A 19860-nucleotide genomic window follows, 5' to 3' on the forward strand; every position below is an offset into this window, starting at 1 on the left:
AATGTATATAACTTGAAGGTGTTTGTAAAAGTTACACTTTTACTAATATTTCCAAACTCATTCAACATTATAAAGAATATTATGTTTTGTCAACATGAGGGCAAATATTTTACTAAGTACATTTTTGGGTATGGATTAATTTTTCACCTTCCTAAAAGATAGGTTTATAATGAATTTACTGATGTTTTCCTTTAGATTGAAATTTGGTTTGCAGTAGAAAAAGTGAATAAATGAAAGTGAATAAATACAAAACTTCTTTTATTTTGCTTACTTGAAAATTGCTCTAGGTTTATTTTTGGTACACTTAATTCATTCAAAGCCGAACAATCCTAATGCCTAAATTATTTGAGTGTTATATAATTATGCGGTATAAAATGCAGATACAAAGCAGGGTACAGAATGCGCTTTTGAAAAATTTTACTCATAAAAATACTGACTACCATACATACTGACAACTAGTTATGTTTAAAAATAAACTCTTGTCAAGGCTGGCACCCAGCTTCAGTCGTCTGCCCTCAGCCCCCAATCCAAAGAAGGAGTGTGGTTTCCAGACACAACGTAACTAATGCTTTTAAATGAGATAAATGGAAAATGTTTGGTGTTCGAATAAGTATTATAGAAAGAGGAAATTCTCATCAAGTATATTTTTTTCAGCTTGGCTTACTGCCATAGAAGTCAGGAAACCATAAAGACTGGACAAAACAAACACAGGCTCCCAGCAAGGTCTGCCCTTGCAGGTGAGAGCGAAAATCTAGTTGCAGCCTTCATGATTTCGGCTTTGCTGGGACTGTGCTAGGTTATTCCATGACAGTAACGCAACCCCGGGGATCTGTGAGTGTACATGAAGAGAAAGGGGGAGGGAGAGAGAATGAAAGGAGGCTTACCAAAAAAAAAAAAAAAAAAAAGAATAAGAGGGCGATTCAGTAACTGGGAGGAGAATTGAAAAATCACACCTTTCAGTCTCCACATTTTTTCTTTTGTTCAGTATATAAGGAGAAACCATCCGGAAGGAAGAAAGATTATGACTATCTATAAACTAACTGTTTGACAGAGACAGAAATGCTGATAATGAGTGGGCTGTGTCTGTAGTTCTTGGCTATTCACATGAGCAAAAGGGATGAAGGAAAACAGAAACTCTTGATATGTTTGTCTAAAGAGGTAGTGGTGTGACCACGGGCAGCGAGAGTTCAGCTGAAGTTCAGGGCAGATGCTGCCAGGAGTTTACACCGCAGGAAAGTGAAATTGCTTCCGGATTCACCTTTTCCTCCCAGCTTCTCTTCCAAGACCATCAGGGTGAAGCAGTGCTATGGCACAAGGTGACGATGTCGGTGGGGAAACAGGCGTGGAGCAGGATGCCCCTTCCCCGATTACAGTCCAGCTCCTGGATAAATCCGTACCAGTAGATGACTAAGCCCGGACCAAACCTGCAAAAACATGAGAAAGTGACACGCACACATAGTATCAACATAGTTCCAGAACAAGGTGATCTTGGATAAGATGATGAAATGACTTTATTGTACGGAGTTTTTGTTTCGGTTGCTACGATGATGACTGAAAGTAGCTGAACTTACACCAAAGAGCTTATTTCATGCGAGTGTCACCGCCTTGGACGGACTTGTTACCTTTCTTTCAAGGAACCTGAACGATTTCACTACTCTAATTACTTCTCAGTCAGGTGTTGTGACGACTTAGCTGATGAAGGACAAAAGCAGAGTCGAAGCAGCATTGATTTGGGGAGCACGAGGCTTGGGATTTTAGCCTCTTGACACTTAGAGGCACTCTTTTAAAAGTTAAACTTACCTATTTTCAACTAAGGAAAAAAAAATGTTTGGAAAAATAATTTTAAAAAAATGGGACAGCTCAAGGTCTTCTTCTGGCTATAAGGCTCTATTCACGTACCCATAGGGCCAGAAGTTCCTTCTGTCATTCATTCTTTCTAGTCTTAAAAACAAAAAACAAACCCATGTGACAACTGGGATCCTGCAAAGAGTTCTCTCGGCCCCTTCACTCTCTGCATTACAGCCTCTCTAAGCGTGAACATGGCATGAAATTTGGTCGTAGGTTCTCATCACGAAAGTAGGGAATAATGCCACGTAGAGTTCTGAAAAAGTCTAGACAGATGCAGGCTTGAAACCTCAATGTTTCTAAATTGTGCCTCCGAATTATCTCCAATTTGGTTAGCAGCACACTCAGGAAGTAGCCAGCAGGAAGTTGAGACCTCTAGGCTGGGTTCATAACGATGTAATCACTATCAATCACTGTGCACACAGAGATGTTTTGCACATCAGTTTCACGTTTTTCCTACCGAGAGTACTTAATTAAAGGGCAGCTCTACTTTTGGTGTCGTGTTGCAGGAATTTTACAGTGAAAGCATAAATTATGAACGTTGGGTTAGTAAAAGGATGTCTAAAAACAGAACTGCTTTCTGTATTCTGACATTACAGCAGGCTGAACCGCGCTAGGCCAAAACCGTTTTTCCTTCCATGATTTATTATATGCTGAAGTGTACTTGCCAAACCTAACAGTACAGGATGGGCTGCAAGATACTGTATGCACAGGAACAAGTTCAACTGGATGTCATGGAATAGTTCATTTGGGGATTCACATCAGTAGGGCAGCCAAGCTGTACGCGAGATTAATTAAAACTTTTGCATTCCCTCCATGCAGGGATAGAATCATGAGATGTTGACTCATCAACTGAACCTGTTCTAGGGGACACAGGAGCTGTATAGGATGAGATGCCTTGAAGCACCAGGCGCTGTGACATTTACCTGAATTCAGGGCTGACTGCAAATGCTTTCGTTTCTCAGTATCTCCGGGGAGAGTTTCCTTTGTGGTCAGAAGAATCAGGCACCTAGGGCACGAGGTATTTGGGGCCCCAGTGCTTAAATGCACGCCAGGTGAAGCTCACACCTGGATGAGGTCTTGCTTCCATTTTAACCAAGGGTTTCTTAGTAACTTTTAATCACAAACAATTGTCTGCAATGGATACCATTTGGTATCTTGATTTTACAAAGAGCTCTATGACTAGTATCAAATGATCTCAGGTTTGTCAAAACAAGTCTGGCAAGAGCAAGAAGACCTGTGATTCTGAGGATCATGTCTGAGAAGCCTCAGACCTTCCCATCAGTGAAGCAGCCCTCAGTCACAGCCTCAAGAAATCTACTGTTAACCTCAACACATTCCCCTGTTTTATTACACAGCCACTCTGGAGGCCATGATGTTCTTTAGAAAGGCGCTCATATTTCTATGAAGGGAGGAAAAAAAAAAAAAAGGTGATCTAACCAGTCATGGAAAAGAACAAAAGAATATATAGAGGCCATAAACAACAAGCCCAGTGTTTTAAAGATTTAATAAAACAAAAACACATATCACCAGCACTGAGAGAGTAAGGGCAGCTTGCGCTTTCCCTGAATCATAAGCCAAAGGACATGAAGCAAGAAGGCTCTTTACGAAAATGGCATTTTCTAGGCATGAAAGTCAGGCTGGCGAACATCTCAATGACCAAGAAAGTGGACTTGTTTCACCTGTGAGGCAACACATGAAATCAGCAACTGGAAAAGGTTTTGCAAGATTGTGAATCTAAACATTTCATGTAGTGGTTCACTTAGGAGGACTCTCTGAAGGTAGCAACACAGATTTATGAACTGTTTTTAGTATATATGAGAAATGACTCATAATAAGGCTCTACCCTCTATCTAAGTCATTGTTCCCTAGCTTTGGGGTGAAATTATATTTACTTGGGCAATACCAGCTCTCTCGTATGACCCAAAAGCTCTGATTGACAATATGTGCTTAATTAATTAAAAACGAGGAAATACGACTCCCTTTGTAAATAGAGATTGGTAGATGGAGGCTTTCAAATTATGTAGTCTTTGAATGACAAAAATAGTGAGGACTTTAGAGGGTTACAAGTTTGGAAATTTAACGGGAGAACAAGACCTGGCCTTGTTCCCAATACCTTGAGTGCATTTCTGACGTTTCTCCAACAGCTGAGGATCCAGAGATTATCAGACGCTGGCAAATTAACCTTTCAGCAACTTGGCTGTTTATGAAGAGGCTGACCGCATTAGGCAACATTACATGATCCATTCCTCCATTATCGGAACCAGCAGAAGGGAACATGTAGGCTGATAATTCGAAAAATCAAGCAACCCATCTCTAGTATTTCCTTCTGAAAAGTTGTAAAACAGGGAGTAAACAAGACCTAGGAAATTTTTATGTTGGTCAAGTACATGCTGATGGGCCTAGAGACTTCACCTTTTTGATGCTTACTTCCATTTATTGTGGCACTACTGGACAAGAATGAGATCACTGGGAAGGCAAACATAACCTTTGTGACCAATAAAAATCAAAGAGTCTATTCACAGAATTTAAAAGAAAACAGAGTCCTTGGATCTGAGCAAATGTGCAAAGCAGAGGGTTGGTCTGCTACTGGGATTGCAGCCCTCCCTACCAGGCTGGAGACACTCAGTAATGGGATGTATATGGATATCTGAATTGACTGTGTAAACACATTTCAAGGTTGACTATAATTTGAAGGTTACTATACTCATGGGTCAAGTAATAAGATCAAAGACTCCAAATGGATTTTAAAAACTCCTGTGGAGCACAGCCTGGAATGTAAGTGACTCTTGAACAAGTAATTCTACTTGCAAATAAAATACCACCAAATTAGCAATAACAAATACCTCTTGAAAAAATGGGAGGTGAAAGTCAAGAGCCATGACAGACCTTGAGGGTATGAAAGATAAAGCTCCTCATAAATAATGACAACCTTATAAATGTGTTTGAAATGGGTTTCTCTGGTTTCCTTCCATTTTAGAGTATTTAGAGAAATTAAGCAGGAGACTGTGGAATGAAAGCTGGGCACCCTTTTGTGGTTTTTGTGCACAGTTGTCTCCCAGAGATTACACGTTTCATCCTTTGTCTCTTTGCTACGTTGTGACCCTTTTGAGGGCAACGACCATGTTTTATTTACATTGTGTCCTCTAGGGCTAGCACAGTACCTGGAACATGACAGATACCCTCAAGAACAAGATGGAGAACACAGAGTTAATAATAGGATCAGACAGCTTTGTTGCACTGGTTACTGAATCAGTGGCAGCCTAGAGATGGGCAAGATGGAAGGACTCGGCTATTGCCATGGTTTGGCATTTTTATTAGTGAGCAGGGTGAGCACCGTAATGGCATACTAACAGATTATAGTGCTAGTAATAATAACAGTTACAACAATGTTAATTAACACTTTCATTGCACTTACTACGTGACAGACACTGTTCTAGGCACTTTACACGTATCGATCCATTTAATTCTCAGGTCAGCTCCATGAGGGAGGGAGATACAATTACTGTCCCTATTTTACAAATGAAGAAACTGAGGCACAGAGAAATTAAGTATCTTGCCAAAGGTCTTAGCTAAAAAGTGGAGGAACCTGTTTTGGAACCCAGGACTGGCTGGAGGGTCTGTGACTGTCTTGCTATGATGTAGTGATCAGTCTACTAAATATGGTAAAATGGTATTAGACTTTAACCAGAAAAAGAGGGGAAATGCCCTATGAACTGGTTAGACCACACTGAGAGCGTTGTGGAGGGTTCTGGTGTCATATTTTTTTTTTTTTTTTTGAATCTGAGGATACTAATGTTCTCATCTTTTATTTTTTTTTAATTTATTTATGGCTGTGTTGGGTCCCCGCCTCCGTGCGAGGGCCCTCTCCAATTGTGGCATGCGGGGGCCACTCCTCACCGCGGTGCGCGGGCCCCTCACCATCGCCGCCTCCCTTGCTGCGGAGCACAGGCTCCAGACGCGCAGGCCCAGCAGCCGTGGCTCACGGGCCTAGTTGCTCCACGGCATGTGGGATCTTCCCAGACCAGGGCTCAAACCCGTGTCCCCTGCATTAGCAGGCAGACCCCCAACCACTGCACCACCAGGGAAGCCCTGGTGTCATATTTTAAGGAGAATATCTCTAGTCTGGAAATGATCCAGAGGAGAACTCTAGGATGTTTGAGGAAGCATTAGATTAACAAAGTATATGTGACCTGGAAATGAGAACTTAGGGTGGTGATATGCTCATTCACCACCTATGGATGTTTACAGTGCTCACGGGAGAAGGAATTAGATTCCTATTGTAGCTCTTGAGCATAGACCTAGGGCAATGTTTAAAAGTAACCAAGAATCAGATTTTGATTTAACATGAATAACAATCATTGAGTGAGTTTGGAAGTGGATCTTTCCTCAGTCAAGCCTTCGGATGAGACCACAGACCCTGAGCCAATAACTAAAATGCTGCCTGTGAGAGAAGGTGAAGAAGAGGACCCAACAAGCTATACCCATATTCCTGACCCACAGAAAAAGTGAGATAACAAATGTGTGCTATTTTAAGTCATGTAGTTTTGGGCATTTTTTTAATATAGCAATAGATAACTAATAGATACACCTGCACTACAGACTTGAGTAGTCAAATACCATTCTTCACGTATGCAGTATGGAGAGCCCTGTTGGCTACAGATTGGCTTTTGTCAGTTACACTTGCACCCAGACTTTATAGCAGAAGGGATTACCGAATGAGATTATCAATAAGTAGCAACCCTTCATCAAGGGGAAATCTCAGCTACAAAGCAACTCTGTGTTTTTACACTAACAGAGCTTCCTGGCTCCTAACTTAGACTATATACCAATGCCCCTCCCTGCTGCATATCTAGGATGCTGGGGTTATCCAAAGAAGTATAGAAATCATATAATAAAATGAAGAATTCTGCATATTTTCTCAAGTTCTGTGGCTTTGGTGTTAGAGTTGGTTATTGGGCTTCTGAAGCTGCAAATAGAGGGTAGAGATAGGGTGTGGGAGGTTGGTTACAGTTGAGGTGACTGCTGACAATTAGGGAAGAGACACTAAAAAAACCCAACCAACCAACCAACCAAACAAACAAACAAATAAAAAACAACAACCCAATTGTAGTAATCCAAGGCTATTTGGTGCTGGGGCAAATAGACTTTGTCAATCTCAACAGGTGCTGAGGACAGCCCAGGAAAAACAAATGCTGGTTTCATTTTGTTCAGTTAAAAAAGGCAGTAAAATCTGTAAGATATTTTTAAAAAAATTGTCACCAAGAATGTTTTAAAAATGGTACTTCAGTGAGTAAATTCTTAGTTTTCCAGAAAAATTTAGCTATCCTCAGATAGTCTCTGAGGTTGTTAGATTATGAATGTTGTACAGAATACGGTACAAGTTATAAAGCAAGTCTTTCTACAGCTCTCTGAGAAACTCAGAGGCACAGACAGGAAATTTGGGCCCCCAAATTAAGGAAGGACTTGCTTATTCTTTCTAAACTATAAAAAAAATACCCTCCCTTCCTTGCCATGCCTCTACACTATCCTATAACTCAGGAATTGCTTGGATGGTAGTTTTACTTATGGAGAAAAGAGAAGACTATTAACTTTCTATTGTTAAGACTTTTCCTTGAGGCACCTTCTTCAGAGAGGTTGAAATGAAAGATAAATGCAGGAATTTAGAGATTTCCAATCACATATTAGATATCATTTTGCTAAATTAGCCCCCCAAACCAACTCCCTGGTTGGTTTCCTGAAACCTGTTTAGCTTCTATGTCTCCACAGATTTCAGAGGACTCTTGACCAGACATTATATCTATAAAGATGCTGTCTTAATACAAATAAAATGATTCTAATACCCAACAGCAAAAAGGTAACTTTTACTGCACACTCATTATGTGGCAGGCAGTGCTTCAAGCACTTTTACATGTACAGACTAATTTGATATGCACAAGCCAGCCCCCTATGCAGGAAGTCGGGGGGGGGGGAGAAAAAACACTGTGATTATCCCCATTTCACAGATGAAAAAACTGAGGCACTAAAATGGTTAGGCTTTGAACCTAAGCAGTCTGGCTCTATGGCTTGTACTTGTAACCAATACATTATACTGTCTCTCATTATGCCGTGTATTTACACAGCAATTTGTAACAGTCATTCACCTTTGAAAAAATATTTACAACACCTGGAAATGAGAGAGGAGCAGGGGCCTGGAAGGCAGGTGACTAATCAAAAGTTCAGTGTATGCATTGGAATTCACCTGTCCTACAGGAATAATTCTTCAAGTATGGAGTCAATAGTTTCACACTAAAAAGTTTATCTAGCTACTCTTTCAGGTTTAAGTGTCACCACGTTTAGGAAGTATATGTAAAGCAACATACAATTCAGGTGAAAGAAATTAAAGTGACTGCATTTGAGGGAGCATATTTGAAGCATTTGACAATCAGGTGGAAGTAAGCTGGGGAATGAGAATCATAGCCTGTTCATATAAATGGAAATAAACAGCTGGAATAAGTTATGAGGAAAACTGAGGGAAGCAATGGGTCTAAGTGAGTGTGTCAGGTGGAGATTTGTTTTCCCAGAAAAGAAGGTTCAGACTTGCTAAACAGGGCTGATACGGTGAACTCCAAAGGCCCATGTTTGCTCCTAAAATCCTTCTATATTTGTGCAATTAACTTGGCTTATCAATGTTTTCAGCACCAGGAGAAAATAACTACGTATTTAAAAAAAAATCAATACAATTTTCCATCTCTTTTGATAATATGAAGGTGAAGGGTGGTGGAAGACTCATATCCTATTATACAATTTGCTTTTCTACATAGAATAAGAGAAAACTCATGAGACTGATCATATACTTCTCAATGAGCTACGTTACCATTTTTACATAAAAAAGGATTCTAATGCACCAGGGTTCTACAATATAAATCTGGATCAAGTCAATAGAACAAACAATTTTCAACTGAAGGATGACAAGAGGACCATGGAATGATCTGATGATTTTAGAAAAGTTTCTTGTTCTTGAGGGTCTTCATCAAACAATAAAAATAAAACCTACCTGTATTGATTCAAATCTTTGTTTCCAACCCAAATCTTATTTTTCAATTCATAAGCAAATAGAAAACTCCTCTCCAAAACAGGAATAGCAGAGAATCCTTTTTTTAAATTTTTTTTATTTCTCATTTTGAGTTGCTGTGTGGGGTCTGGGATATCTTCTGAGGATGTGTGCAGACATGTGGCTGCTGGAAGTCAATTGTTTCACCATCAAAAAGACTTGCATGTGGTTTTCATGAAGAACGCATTCTCAAACACACAGTTCAGGATGAAGGAGAAATATAAAACATCTTGTAATTGTTTTAAAATAAACTCTTATACTGTTTATTTAGTTTTAATCTGTGTGTTGTAGATTGGTTATGCACTTGTTAATCACTGTTGTATGTATCTCTAGACAGAGTTGTAAATAACTTTTCAGTCCAAGTGAAATATGCTTGCACATGTTTATATGCAAAGTATGTGTGTATTTATGCCTGTGTATAAATATGTGTACAATAATAATAGATTAGTGATCATGCAATGTAGCATCTTAAGGTTCTGGCACTACGGTCAATTTCATATACAATGCAAATATTCTCTTTTGGTAATATATAGAGATGAAGTAAAAATATAAATTGATTGTTTCATTTGCTTTTTTTGCTTGGCAGCTCTGTGTTTGCAAACTGAAATGACTAAAGAAAGAGAATCCTAGTTACGAATATTCTTGTTCAATTCATGGATCTTGGTTAGTAAAATTGCAACTCTCTTTGTAACATCAACTCACTGTCTATAATTTTGAAAACAAAAAAGGAAAATATATGAGAAATACTGATTCACCCTTGGCCTTTACGCCACATAGAAAATAAACAGAAAATACATTATTTTGAAGAAAATTTAAAATGTATATAAATACACAACCACAACCACCTGAAATTCTCCCTGGTGTTTATACAACTCGGCATTTTCATGTCTAACATTAAATTGCCTGGAAAAGTGCTTAATTTCCACTCCACTTTGTCCTGTGTTGGAAATTCTTAGATGCTATACTAACAGTCTTTCCAGCCTATAGTAAATCTCTTCTCCAAAGAGAAAAACTGAGGTAGGCAGGATAGAAAACAAAGGAGGAAGCTTTTTTATATTTAATCTGTTGTCTTTAATATCTGTGTTCTTGGAGAAACACTAACCCCTGGCATTGAGGCAGGCTCTCTGCGTGTGCCCATGTGAGCCTGCATATTCATCCTGCGCGGAGCACAAGTCACACAAGGAAGGATATTCCTCTCCTTTAGATACTTACAGTTCAAATTTTAATAATGTAGAACTATTCACATTTAAGTGTAACATGTAAGTTATCAATTGAATAATAAAATAATAATAAACGAACGAAGTGCCAAAAGGTTCACAGCGAAAGAATAATTAGAACAATAACATGGTGTTCTAGAAGTTTTCCTAGACAAGGTGAGTTCCCAGCTATGCTGCATTTATTCATACAATGGCCCTTTTAATTTTCTCCATTATACACACATGTTTTTTGAGGGAAGAATGAAGACTGGGGTTAGGGGTCCCAAGAGATGTAGAGGGATGGCAGAACCAGGAGCATATGGAGATGATTTCATTGTAAAACTAGAGAATGAGTTTAAGTATGATAGCCCTGTTTTTTTGTTTCAAACGAGGATGGGTAGAGTGGACAGTACACATCCTCAAATGGGAAGAAGAGAGAAACACCAAATGCAGTGAAAGAAACCGAAACCATAAAAATCACCAAGTACCCAAGGTCATATTTACTTTGAAAAACACTTAAGTACTAAGAGTGAGAGAACACTTCAGGCGGACCTTGGGTGCACATCATACCTACCTCCCTAGAATTTATACCCCAGCCTTTTTCCAAAAGTTGGGGTAGTTTACAAAATTGGTTGTGTGAATTATTACATGTTTTCTCAGTTATTTCCCCAGGGAAACATGCCACAGGCAAACCCATCATTTCAGCTGATTTAGGGTTTGATGCCAGGGGATTTATAATGGATATGACAACCATAATGGAAAGTGATCATCACGCTGGCAACACATGGGCTGACAGTGTGATAGTCCATTTTGGTGTTTGCCAGTTAGTCAACCAGAGACTTGCTCAGATAAATTTGGAGGTTATTTCTGAACTTTTCATTACCAACTTCCTGAATACTAGAAACTAGAAATGTGTTATAAAATAGAAGAGATTTTATCACATAAACATTGCTTACCCCAAATATATTTTTTTTCACGTAGTCTTTTATTATTAGGTAGAGGGGGGATGGGGTCTGTTTTTCCTCGGCTCAGTTCACAGAAGATCACAGGGTAACCCAGAGTTCAGTCAGACATTTATCTCAAGATGCAAAGAGATTTATGGGTTCTGGATATATAAAAGTCTGCTTAAAATAAAAAAATTATCGGAATTTTCATACTTGGCAAAGTCAAATAACTAAAGGATTAAGGCTGATACATGTTTGCCCTATAAATCTATCATTAACCAAATGTAACACAATGCTTCAGGTATGTCAGATCCCAACTTGCTCTAAATGTGTAGTTAAAAATTTCTCCTAATCACAGTAAATATTTCACGATAAGGAGAATCTCTCTGGCTAACCATCACAGTCCTCAAAAGCAAACCTCCCAATTTTACAGATCCATAAAGGCAAATACTGGAAAGAGGAGAAAAAAATGAGAAGGTAGAACCATCTAGGTCATTAGGAAAAATGGTCAGGTAAGGAAAAACAATTTAAAAAATACGGTTCTTAGAAAAAAATAAAATAGAGACAATCCAGCCTTGCAGTTATTAAACAAACACTTCTAGAATGCAAGCTCCATGAGGACAGCTTGTATATTTCAGCGCACACAGGAGTCAGCCACTAAATATTGCATGAATGAATACCACTATAGAGCCCCTGCCTCAGGAGAAGCTGTGAATGCTATCATGCATTTGGAAAAAAAAATCTTTTGCTGATAACCCTCCACCGTGTAGGGAAGAAAAGTCATTTTTAAAGGTGAGAAAACGAGCCTTAAAAATATGCCCAAGTTGCATACTGAAGAGCTAGCTCCCCGAGGGGCTATTAGGAATCTCTGCTTTCCAGGTTGTTACGGGGGAGATGATGCCGTGTTCTAAAAGCTGGGAGGCAACGCGAGTACTGTTCCCTAGAAGGGACCCTCCTGGTGGCTGAGGTGGTGACTGTGAGGTGGGTAGGAATTAAACTGCTAGGAAGAAAAACTAAGGACTTGGGAGCCAATCACTGCACACAGGTGGCTCTCTCTTCCTTGAAATACAATCAATTCAGGTAGGCTTTTGTTTACAGTAGCTTTTATCTAGAAGAGAAGGTTGTAAAGACATCAATCAAAATGAAGTACTACTGTTCCTGGCCATATCTCAGCAGGTTCATCTGTTTTATTTCTTCCTCCCTTTCCAAATACCTTAAGGTGTTTAAGATGAGTGAAGAGATATCAAACTATTAAAGTGAACTGTGTTTGTATGACACACGGATTTGCGCCCCATGAACCACAAACACCATCCCTACGGTGCCTGAGCATTCCCAGGTTCAGGGGGAGCCTGTGCTCCTATTGCTTTGCTTTTCGATCACATATAAACTTTACAAAATGATCTTTACGCCATTTTCAATAGTGCTCCTTTAAGCAAATGAGGAGTTGATGGCTTCTATATGTTGGTGTGAGGCTGTTAACTTATTTCTACCCTGCCTTTTCGCCCAAAAGGCGTGTATAATAAAATAGCAAAATAGAAATAGAAAATTGAGCTCAGGAAAAGAAGAATGCATTTTACGGTTAAACTGAACTTCGAAGGTCAACTGCACAGTTAACAAAATTTTAAATTTAAGCCCATAAAGATCCTACCTGATTTTATTTTTAACTGCATTACTTATTTAATGCCAGATCCATACAATGAAGCTCTGAGGCAGGGACGTTTCCAAGTGATGAGGGTTACTCTGTTGAGGGAGTGAAAAGGCGCACTGGCTCAACTCCAGAGAATAGTTACCAACAGGGCAGTGAGGTGGGCAGGAGAGGCCTGACCGTCACGCGCAGACAGACGCATGGGAGGGCAGCTGAACTGGTGGTCACCTGGAAACAGACCTTAAAGCTAGACACAGCCGGCAGGCCCCCCGGGGCTGGATGCAGGTTGTGCTGAGGGTCTGCATGGTGGAAAATACCTTATCTCTCCTTCTTCAGGTTACAAGTCATTCTTCAGGGCTGGGCTTTGTGAGTAATTTTCCCGATTGATCCCCTTCTAAATACAACTAGAGAAAGGCATTCTAGTAAATATAATGCCCGGTGGTTAACCCATTTCAGACTCAAGTCACCTAGGTTCAAAGGATACTTGACTGACTTTGCTCCAGGTTTATCTTGCTGCCATAGTCCCAATCTTTGGAACTGGTAGAAGATACAGACTATTTGATTTTTATTTCTTTGAGGAAAATAACACTGCTGATAATCATACTTATAATAATAGCCATAAACATAATCATAACAGCAGCTGGTACGTACTGATCACCATGTGCCAGCTACTCCTCTAAGCTATTTATACGTATTATCTCATTTAAAACAAAAGCCCTATGAGTAGCAGCCAACAGTAGTACTTACATTTTCATGTTGAGAAAACTGTTCTAAAGCTGTGCTAAACTGACCATAATGATGACAATGAAGAGAATTAACACCTGCATGCTTACCGTGTGCCTAGCACTGCACTAACCACTTCATGTACGTTATTTCATTTACTACATGCAATAAACCTACGGGGTATGAAGTATTACTAACGCCATTTTACAAACGAGAAAATAGAGACACGGAGAGGTGAGGCCGCTTACTCATGCGAGGAGATAAAGCTCGAAAGTGGTGCAGGTGTTAACCCATGTCCTCTGCGTGCAGGGCTCCCTGAGTAGCTATGCTACAAGGCCTTCTGCGCTTCAGACTCCCCCAAATACTCTTCCAAACCCTTAAAACATCACTACCAATGCCATCTCACTACCATGCCAATCTCAAGGTAAGGCTCCTGTCTGTCTAGGTTCAATACGAATGCTTTACTAAAGGATTCTTCCACGCTGGACAAGTCTTTCCTCTTCTATAAAATGTGGAGGCTGGAAGACGTCATCTTTAATGTACCTTTCATTTTTAACTTCCTGTGTCTTCGTCCTCCATCTGTAAAGCAGGTATAATAGAACTTGTATCCTGGAATTCCAGGTGGATTTGAGAATAAATAAGCTTCACAGCACTTTAATTTGTTAATTCATTGTTGCCCCCTTACAAAAATTCTGCCCAATAGTGGAATGTAATAAAGAAACCTCCCAACCCTTGTTCCCCTCTCCCCAACCCATGAATGGGTAGATCTATGTCCAGAGGACTGGAAATAGACCCATTAGGAGAAAGAAAACCAGGTCAAATACTAATCCAGGCAGTATTGGGAAGTACTTTATCCAGGGAGAAAACAAGATGAAGAACTGGGTAGGAAGTGTGAGTAAAGCAGAGTCAAAACATTTCCTACATTTCTAACTAGACTAGATGCTTCTTGGAGCCAGAAAGCAGGAAAGGTCACATCATACAGTCATTCCTGCCCTTAAAAAGAAAAGCTGATCAGCTTCATGGGACCAGGAGAAACTCTACTTCAAAAGAGACTTGACAAAAAACCCTGATGATGTCAGTGATTTAAATTTTATTTAAATATAGGTTCCTGCTCTTAATGACATAACTCCACTGAGCCTGTTCCCACATTTTGGCCCCAGGTCATCCACTAAGAAGGGCTGCACACATAGATTTCAGAGCAGTACCTTGAGATTTCATTTTACCATCCCAGATACATTTCTTGTTAGACCAAGGGCATTTTGAAGTCTCCCCAAGCTTAACAGTTCATCTTTGTAATAAATGGTTTCAGTATTTTTAAAAAGGGAGAACATAAAAGGAACAACCTTGTGCATTTTTAACTAATATTTAAAGACTCTGGAAACAGGATAAAGGAAACTTCTGAGTTAGGAAACAAATGAAGGTTGATATTTGAAACTGTCCTGACAAACTTTTTGGACACTGAGGCTGGCCTTTGAGGCAGATGGGGTCTTTTTTTTTTTTTTTAATAAATTTATTTTATTTATTTATTTATTTATTTATTTTTGGCTGTGTTGGGTCTTCGTTTCTGTGCGAGGGCTTTCTCTAGTTGTGGCAAGCGGGGGCCACTCTTCATAGCGGTGCGCGGGCCTCTCACTGTCGCGGCCTCTCTTGTTGCGGAGCACAGGCTCCAGACGCGCAGGCTCAGTAATTGTGGCTCACGGGCCTAGTTGCTCCGCGGCATGTGGGATCTTCCCAGACCAGGGCTCGAACCCGTGTCCCCTGCATTGGCAGGCAGATTCTCAACCACTGCGCCACCAGGGAAGCCCAGATGGGGTCTTTAGGAAGCTCAGCGGCCAGCACCAATTTCTAAAGGTGGCCAAACCCTTTGTTTTCTCATGGTTAACGAAGCTATTTTATCAGATAATTGCAGGAAAAAAAATATGAGACTAAGGACAGAATTTTTTTTTTTAAGTAACAGGTGAAGGATCACGTGTGAGCGTGGAAAACTGCAGGGCTGGACTCAAAGGAAGGACACACTTTAGTGAACTCTGGGTTCTACTCTTCAGCTAATGGTGGGCAAAACACTTCAGAGTTCTTAAAATACGTTCGCAAATTATACAGTAACATCTGACCCTCAAAACACGTTTTATTTTGACTTGCCAAATAAGGAAACTGAGGTGCTCAGAGGTGGAGTGACTTGTTTAAGATCACATGGGAGCCACGGACAGTGCTGCATGAACCCAACTCTCCCTCCTTTCTGTGCAGTGCTGCTGTGTGCATGTAAAAACACCTCCCCTGTTTTCCTGGCTGCAGAACAGGGAGTACGGTACCTCCTGCTTTTCTGAAAAGGATGCCATGTTCTGGGGATACAGCGATAACAGGGACACAGTCCCTGTCTTCCAGGGGCCCTCAGGAGTAAGGGGGATAAGCAGGTTAAAAGGCAGTGTACGGAGGAGACAGATGTTGTAGAACTGTGCAAAAGGCTCTGCAGTGGTCCCAGGCAGGTCAGGGAAGGCTCTGAGCACAGGTAAGGCGACCTTTGGAGGGAACCTGGAAGTCAGGTTTGCTCTCCTCTCGGTAAGAGAGGGAGGATGCTTCGGGTGGAGGGAGAAGCACACACAGACAAATGATGAGAAAAAGCCTGGCGGCTTTGTGGGCAGCACAGAAAAGTTCAGAATAAACAAAGATCATGGGCCTGGCAGAGGACACAGCTGGAAAAGCGTGGTGGGAGCGAGGCTGCTGAGGGCCAGAGGGGCACTGCCTAGAGGACTAAGGTGCCGTGAGGGCCCAGGGGCTGGTACACAAGTGGAGAGCCCATCCCATGGTACAGGCACACCAGCCCTTTGCCTCAGGCTAATCCTCTTTTATGAAACCCAAATGCCCGGGGCCATGTTTCTGTACGGAATTTGTGAGCTAAATATTTACTTTGTGTAAGGCCAAAGTATCTACTACAGCTCACTTATTTGGGTGTAAACACATTAGAGAAGAGTATACATTAAAACAAATCTCTCCCCTTCCCCGCTCTCCCTTTTCCACTCCATACAGAAAAAAGACCGCCTGAAAACTATACTGAGGGCTCAACTTTCCGGAGTCCCTGGGACAAAGTATGTGTATATAAACAGTCACAGCCTAGCTCCACGGGGTCCCTCCAGTTTGTATTCTTTGAGAGGTCTGCGGGCACGAGATGACCGGCCAACAGCTTCCTTAGTGACTTACACAGCAAAACCTCATTTAACTGAACAGGAGTCATTAGCTACATTTTATGAAGATAAGGACTTCCAGGAGTGAGTTCTCATCTGGTTGTTTTTTGATTAAAAGCAAGACAAGGGAGAGAGAGAGCTCCACTGAGCCTGCAGTTTTCCTTGACAAACTCAGCGGCTCTGAGTTCGCCCCACGAAGGCCACTGGGGCTGGTGCTGTGGTTTGACTCCGTCGAGTTGAAAGCAATCTGTCAATGTGGGGAGGAGTTACGGAGATTATTTTAAACATTTAGTTCAGCTTTTGACTGTCTTCTTTTAGAGGCATTCCTGGCTGCAAACTGCCTCATCCTGGGTGACATAAGACAAGCTATTGAATGAGGTTAGACTAACGTCCCCACAGACAGAGAGCTGGTCCACCCATGTTGCCATTAGCTGATTAACAGGTGTTTATTTTTAGGGCTTGAACTAACAGGCCATGCTAAGGCCAATGCAAGATGATATTTGAAGTAATCTGTGAGTGCCTCATGCTTGCAAAAGACCTTACGTTTTTGTGTGGTTGCTGATATACCTGAAGTCCTTGTCAGACCAGCAAAATTTCATGTCAAAGATAGAGAAAACCCCACCCCACTACATTACAGAGAGGGCCACTGCAAAAATAGATCCATTATCACTATTTAAAAAAATACTTGTTGAAAGAAAAGGGAAGAAAAATACGACCAACCAGTTATGGCAACTGGTTCAGTCCAAATTCTCATTCAGCGCTAGATACTAAATAATGAAAATTCCTAACATTAGGTCCAATGCCTTGCACAAACAATAACTAGACTTGCTATTTATTTTTGAATGAGACATTATGACTGCAGATATATGCCATTATAAAGCCTACTTGCATGTATGGAATTTATTTTGATTTATGAAATTTATGATTCTAAAGGATTCTGAAGCTAAATGGCAAAATGAACTGGTCTCTCGTTGCCAAACTCTAAGTTTAAAGGATGTTACAATTACATATTTATTTTTATTTGTTTAACGCTTACCTCCCTCATAGACAGTATGTTCCATAAAAGCAATGCCTTGTCTACGTTACCATTACCTGGCATTTAGTGGTATATGGCACATAACAGATGTCGAATAAAAATCTGTTGAATTAATGAATGGAAAGTAGAAAAGTTACACAGAGGATCTTTGCACAGCTATTTTGCTTAGGTGTAGTCTAGATCTTGAACCTAATGGCATACACAGAATGGGCTGAACAGTTTGAAAAACAGTGCTGTTGTTTGCTTTACTTAATCATTTGCCTTTGTTTACTTGATGAGCTTTCCTACTTCCCCAAGCAGGATCATTGTGGTGCTGACTGGCACAGTCAGAGGGAAGTTAAAGTGACTGCTTTTCATACTTCATACTTTTTCTTTGAGCTATTTTTTGCTGGAATATTTTTACAGGAAAATGAGCCGGGAACTTCTCTCTTTTAGTTTGGATTTGTCACCTCAGCCTTGTGACATGTAATAGTACAACACTGGCACTCCTTCCTTACCTTCTGGGTTAACACAAATCCATCTCTAGCCATACTTCTGAGTGATAACAGCTCTGGGAAAGAGGGATTTAGAATGTAAGACTGGGAAAGATTGCTGGCCACTGTCCCGATCCCCTGCTGAAGTCTGTGCTTGACACCAAAGAGCAAGGTGCAGTTTTATTTAGACTTCATAGAAAGATATGGAAGATCTTAAGAGCCCCAAAATCCAGTCTGTAAAGCTGTTACGTCCACAATCAGATCAGCTAGGTTCCTAACGGGGACACATATGGCAATTTACCACCACCATTTCCAAAGGGAAGCAACCCCTGTGCCTTCTGTCTATTTTCATGATCTATCCAACACAGATCAATCCCTCAGAGCTCCTGACACATTGATAACACCCTTCAGGCTTATTTATGGACCAAGCATTGACTTTACAGAAACAGACTACAGTCACCATTTGAAAGAATTCTTTGATCTCACCCAAGATTATGCACTGGTTCTAGATTGGATCTGTCTTTGGTAGGACTAACAGTCCCCATGTTATATGTTGAAGACTCTTTAACTATAATGCCTTCAGGTGGTCAGATGCTGCTTTCAAGCTCTCCAGCACGAGATCAGACGTTTCAGAAAAAGACGGAAATAACAGAAAAAGAAGGATATCACGTATGGGCCATAATTTTAAGAGGAAGCCTGTTAGACTCACAGTGTGATATTCAGACTTTGTCTTAATTTAGTGAGAGATGGTTAACAAAAGGGGCTAGTTCTCTGATTGAATCTCGCTTATTTGTTAGAATTAACGCCATTCATTCAGCAAGTATAAAACATCTGTAATATAACAACAAAAGTTCTCATTTTGCTTAGAGTTACCACTTACAAAGCTGAAACATACCACAACAAACAAAAAAGGTCATAGAAGACTTAGGGTACATATTTCAACGCCTATCTTCTTTTTTTCAATGTGCTTAGCATAACTTGATTAAACTTTATTTATTTAAAATGTTCCTATATTTATTTATTTTAAAGGATTGAACATAATTGCTCAAGAAAATGGTCTGCAATTTTGGAACCCCTCAGCTTGTGTGTGGGTAGGGTCAGTTTCTTTGGGTAACTATACATAAATTACCCAAAGTTAAACGGCAGTAGTTATTCAAGGATTTGAGGTACTGGGGACAGTCTAGAGGATACTTCAGCCTCTTCTCTCTTTGTATTTTAGGAAACATGAGGAAAAGCAGATTGTTTTATTTTACTAATCTAGATAAGGCTGAAAGGAGGAGAGACCTAGATTAAAGGCCCAAAAAACGAAGCTGTAAAGACACTTTCCTTTTTTTCTCAGACATGAGGAAATAGCATCAATTTACATTTATATAGTGCTTTATGCTTTCAAGAAAATGCTGATATGTTGTCCAGGAGGATGAAGTATTTAGGGAAGCTAAGTGAGTCCCCAGAGACTTAGTGGCAAGACACTGAGGTCAGGACTGAGATCTGCTGACTTCTAATCCAGGGATGATGGAGGAACCTTGGAAAGTTCTGTTGAACAATTTTACCCTACCCAATAATGGTCCCTATTACATTTATTACTCTTCCAGTTGAGTTAGAATAAAAAGTTAGTCCTTGTATTTTACATCTTATCTTGTGTAGGGAGATAAAAAGATTCATTATTATTATTCAGAGAGTATTTAAATGCTACAGATTTGATGTAATTGCTAAGCATTATTAAAAT

The 19860-nt window shown here is 40.3% G+C and overlaps 1 protein-coding gene across 2 annotated transcripts in view; it reads right to left on the bottom strand.

The window, feature by feature from the left end:
• Positions 1 to 293: 293 nt before the first annotated feature.
• CDIN1 (CDAN1 interacting nuclease 1) overlaps positions 294 to 19860 on the bottom strand; it is a 212895-nt gene continuing 193328 nt past the window's right edge. For both annotated transcript variants that reach the window (XM_061182268.1, XM_061182269.1), the window contains exon 11: positions 294 to 1424. In XM_061182268.1, the coding sequence (XP_061038251.1) occupies positions 1289 to 1424 (136 nt within the window). In that variant the 3' untranslated portion in view covers positions 294 to 1288. The remainder of the gene's footprint in view (positions 1425 to 19860) is intronic.

Source organism: Eubalaena glacialis, chromosome 2 (assembly GCF_028564815.1).
Source record: "Eubalaena glacialis isolate mEubGla1 chromosome 2, mEubGla1.1.hap2.+ XY, whole genome shotgun sequence".
NCBI classification, from domain to species: domain Eukaryota; kingdom Metazoa; phylum Chordata; class Mammalia; order Artiodactyla; family Balaenidae; genus Eubalaena; species Eubalaena glacialis.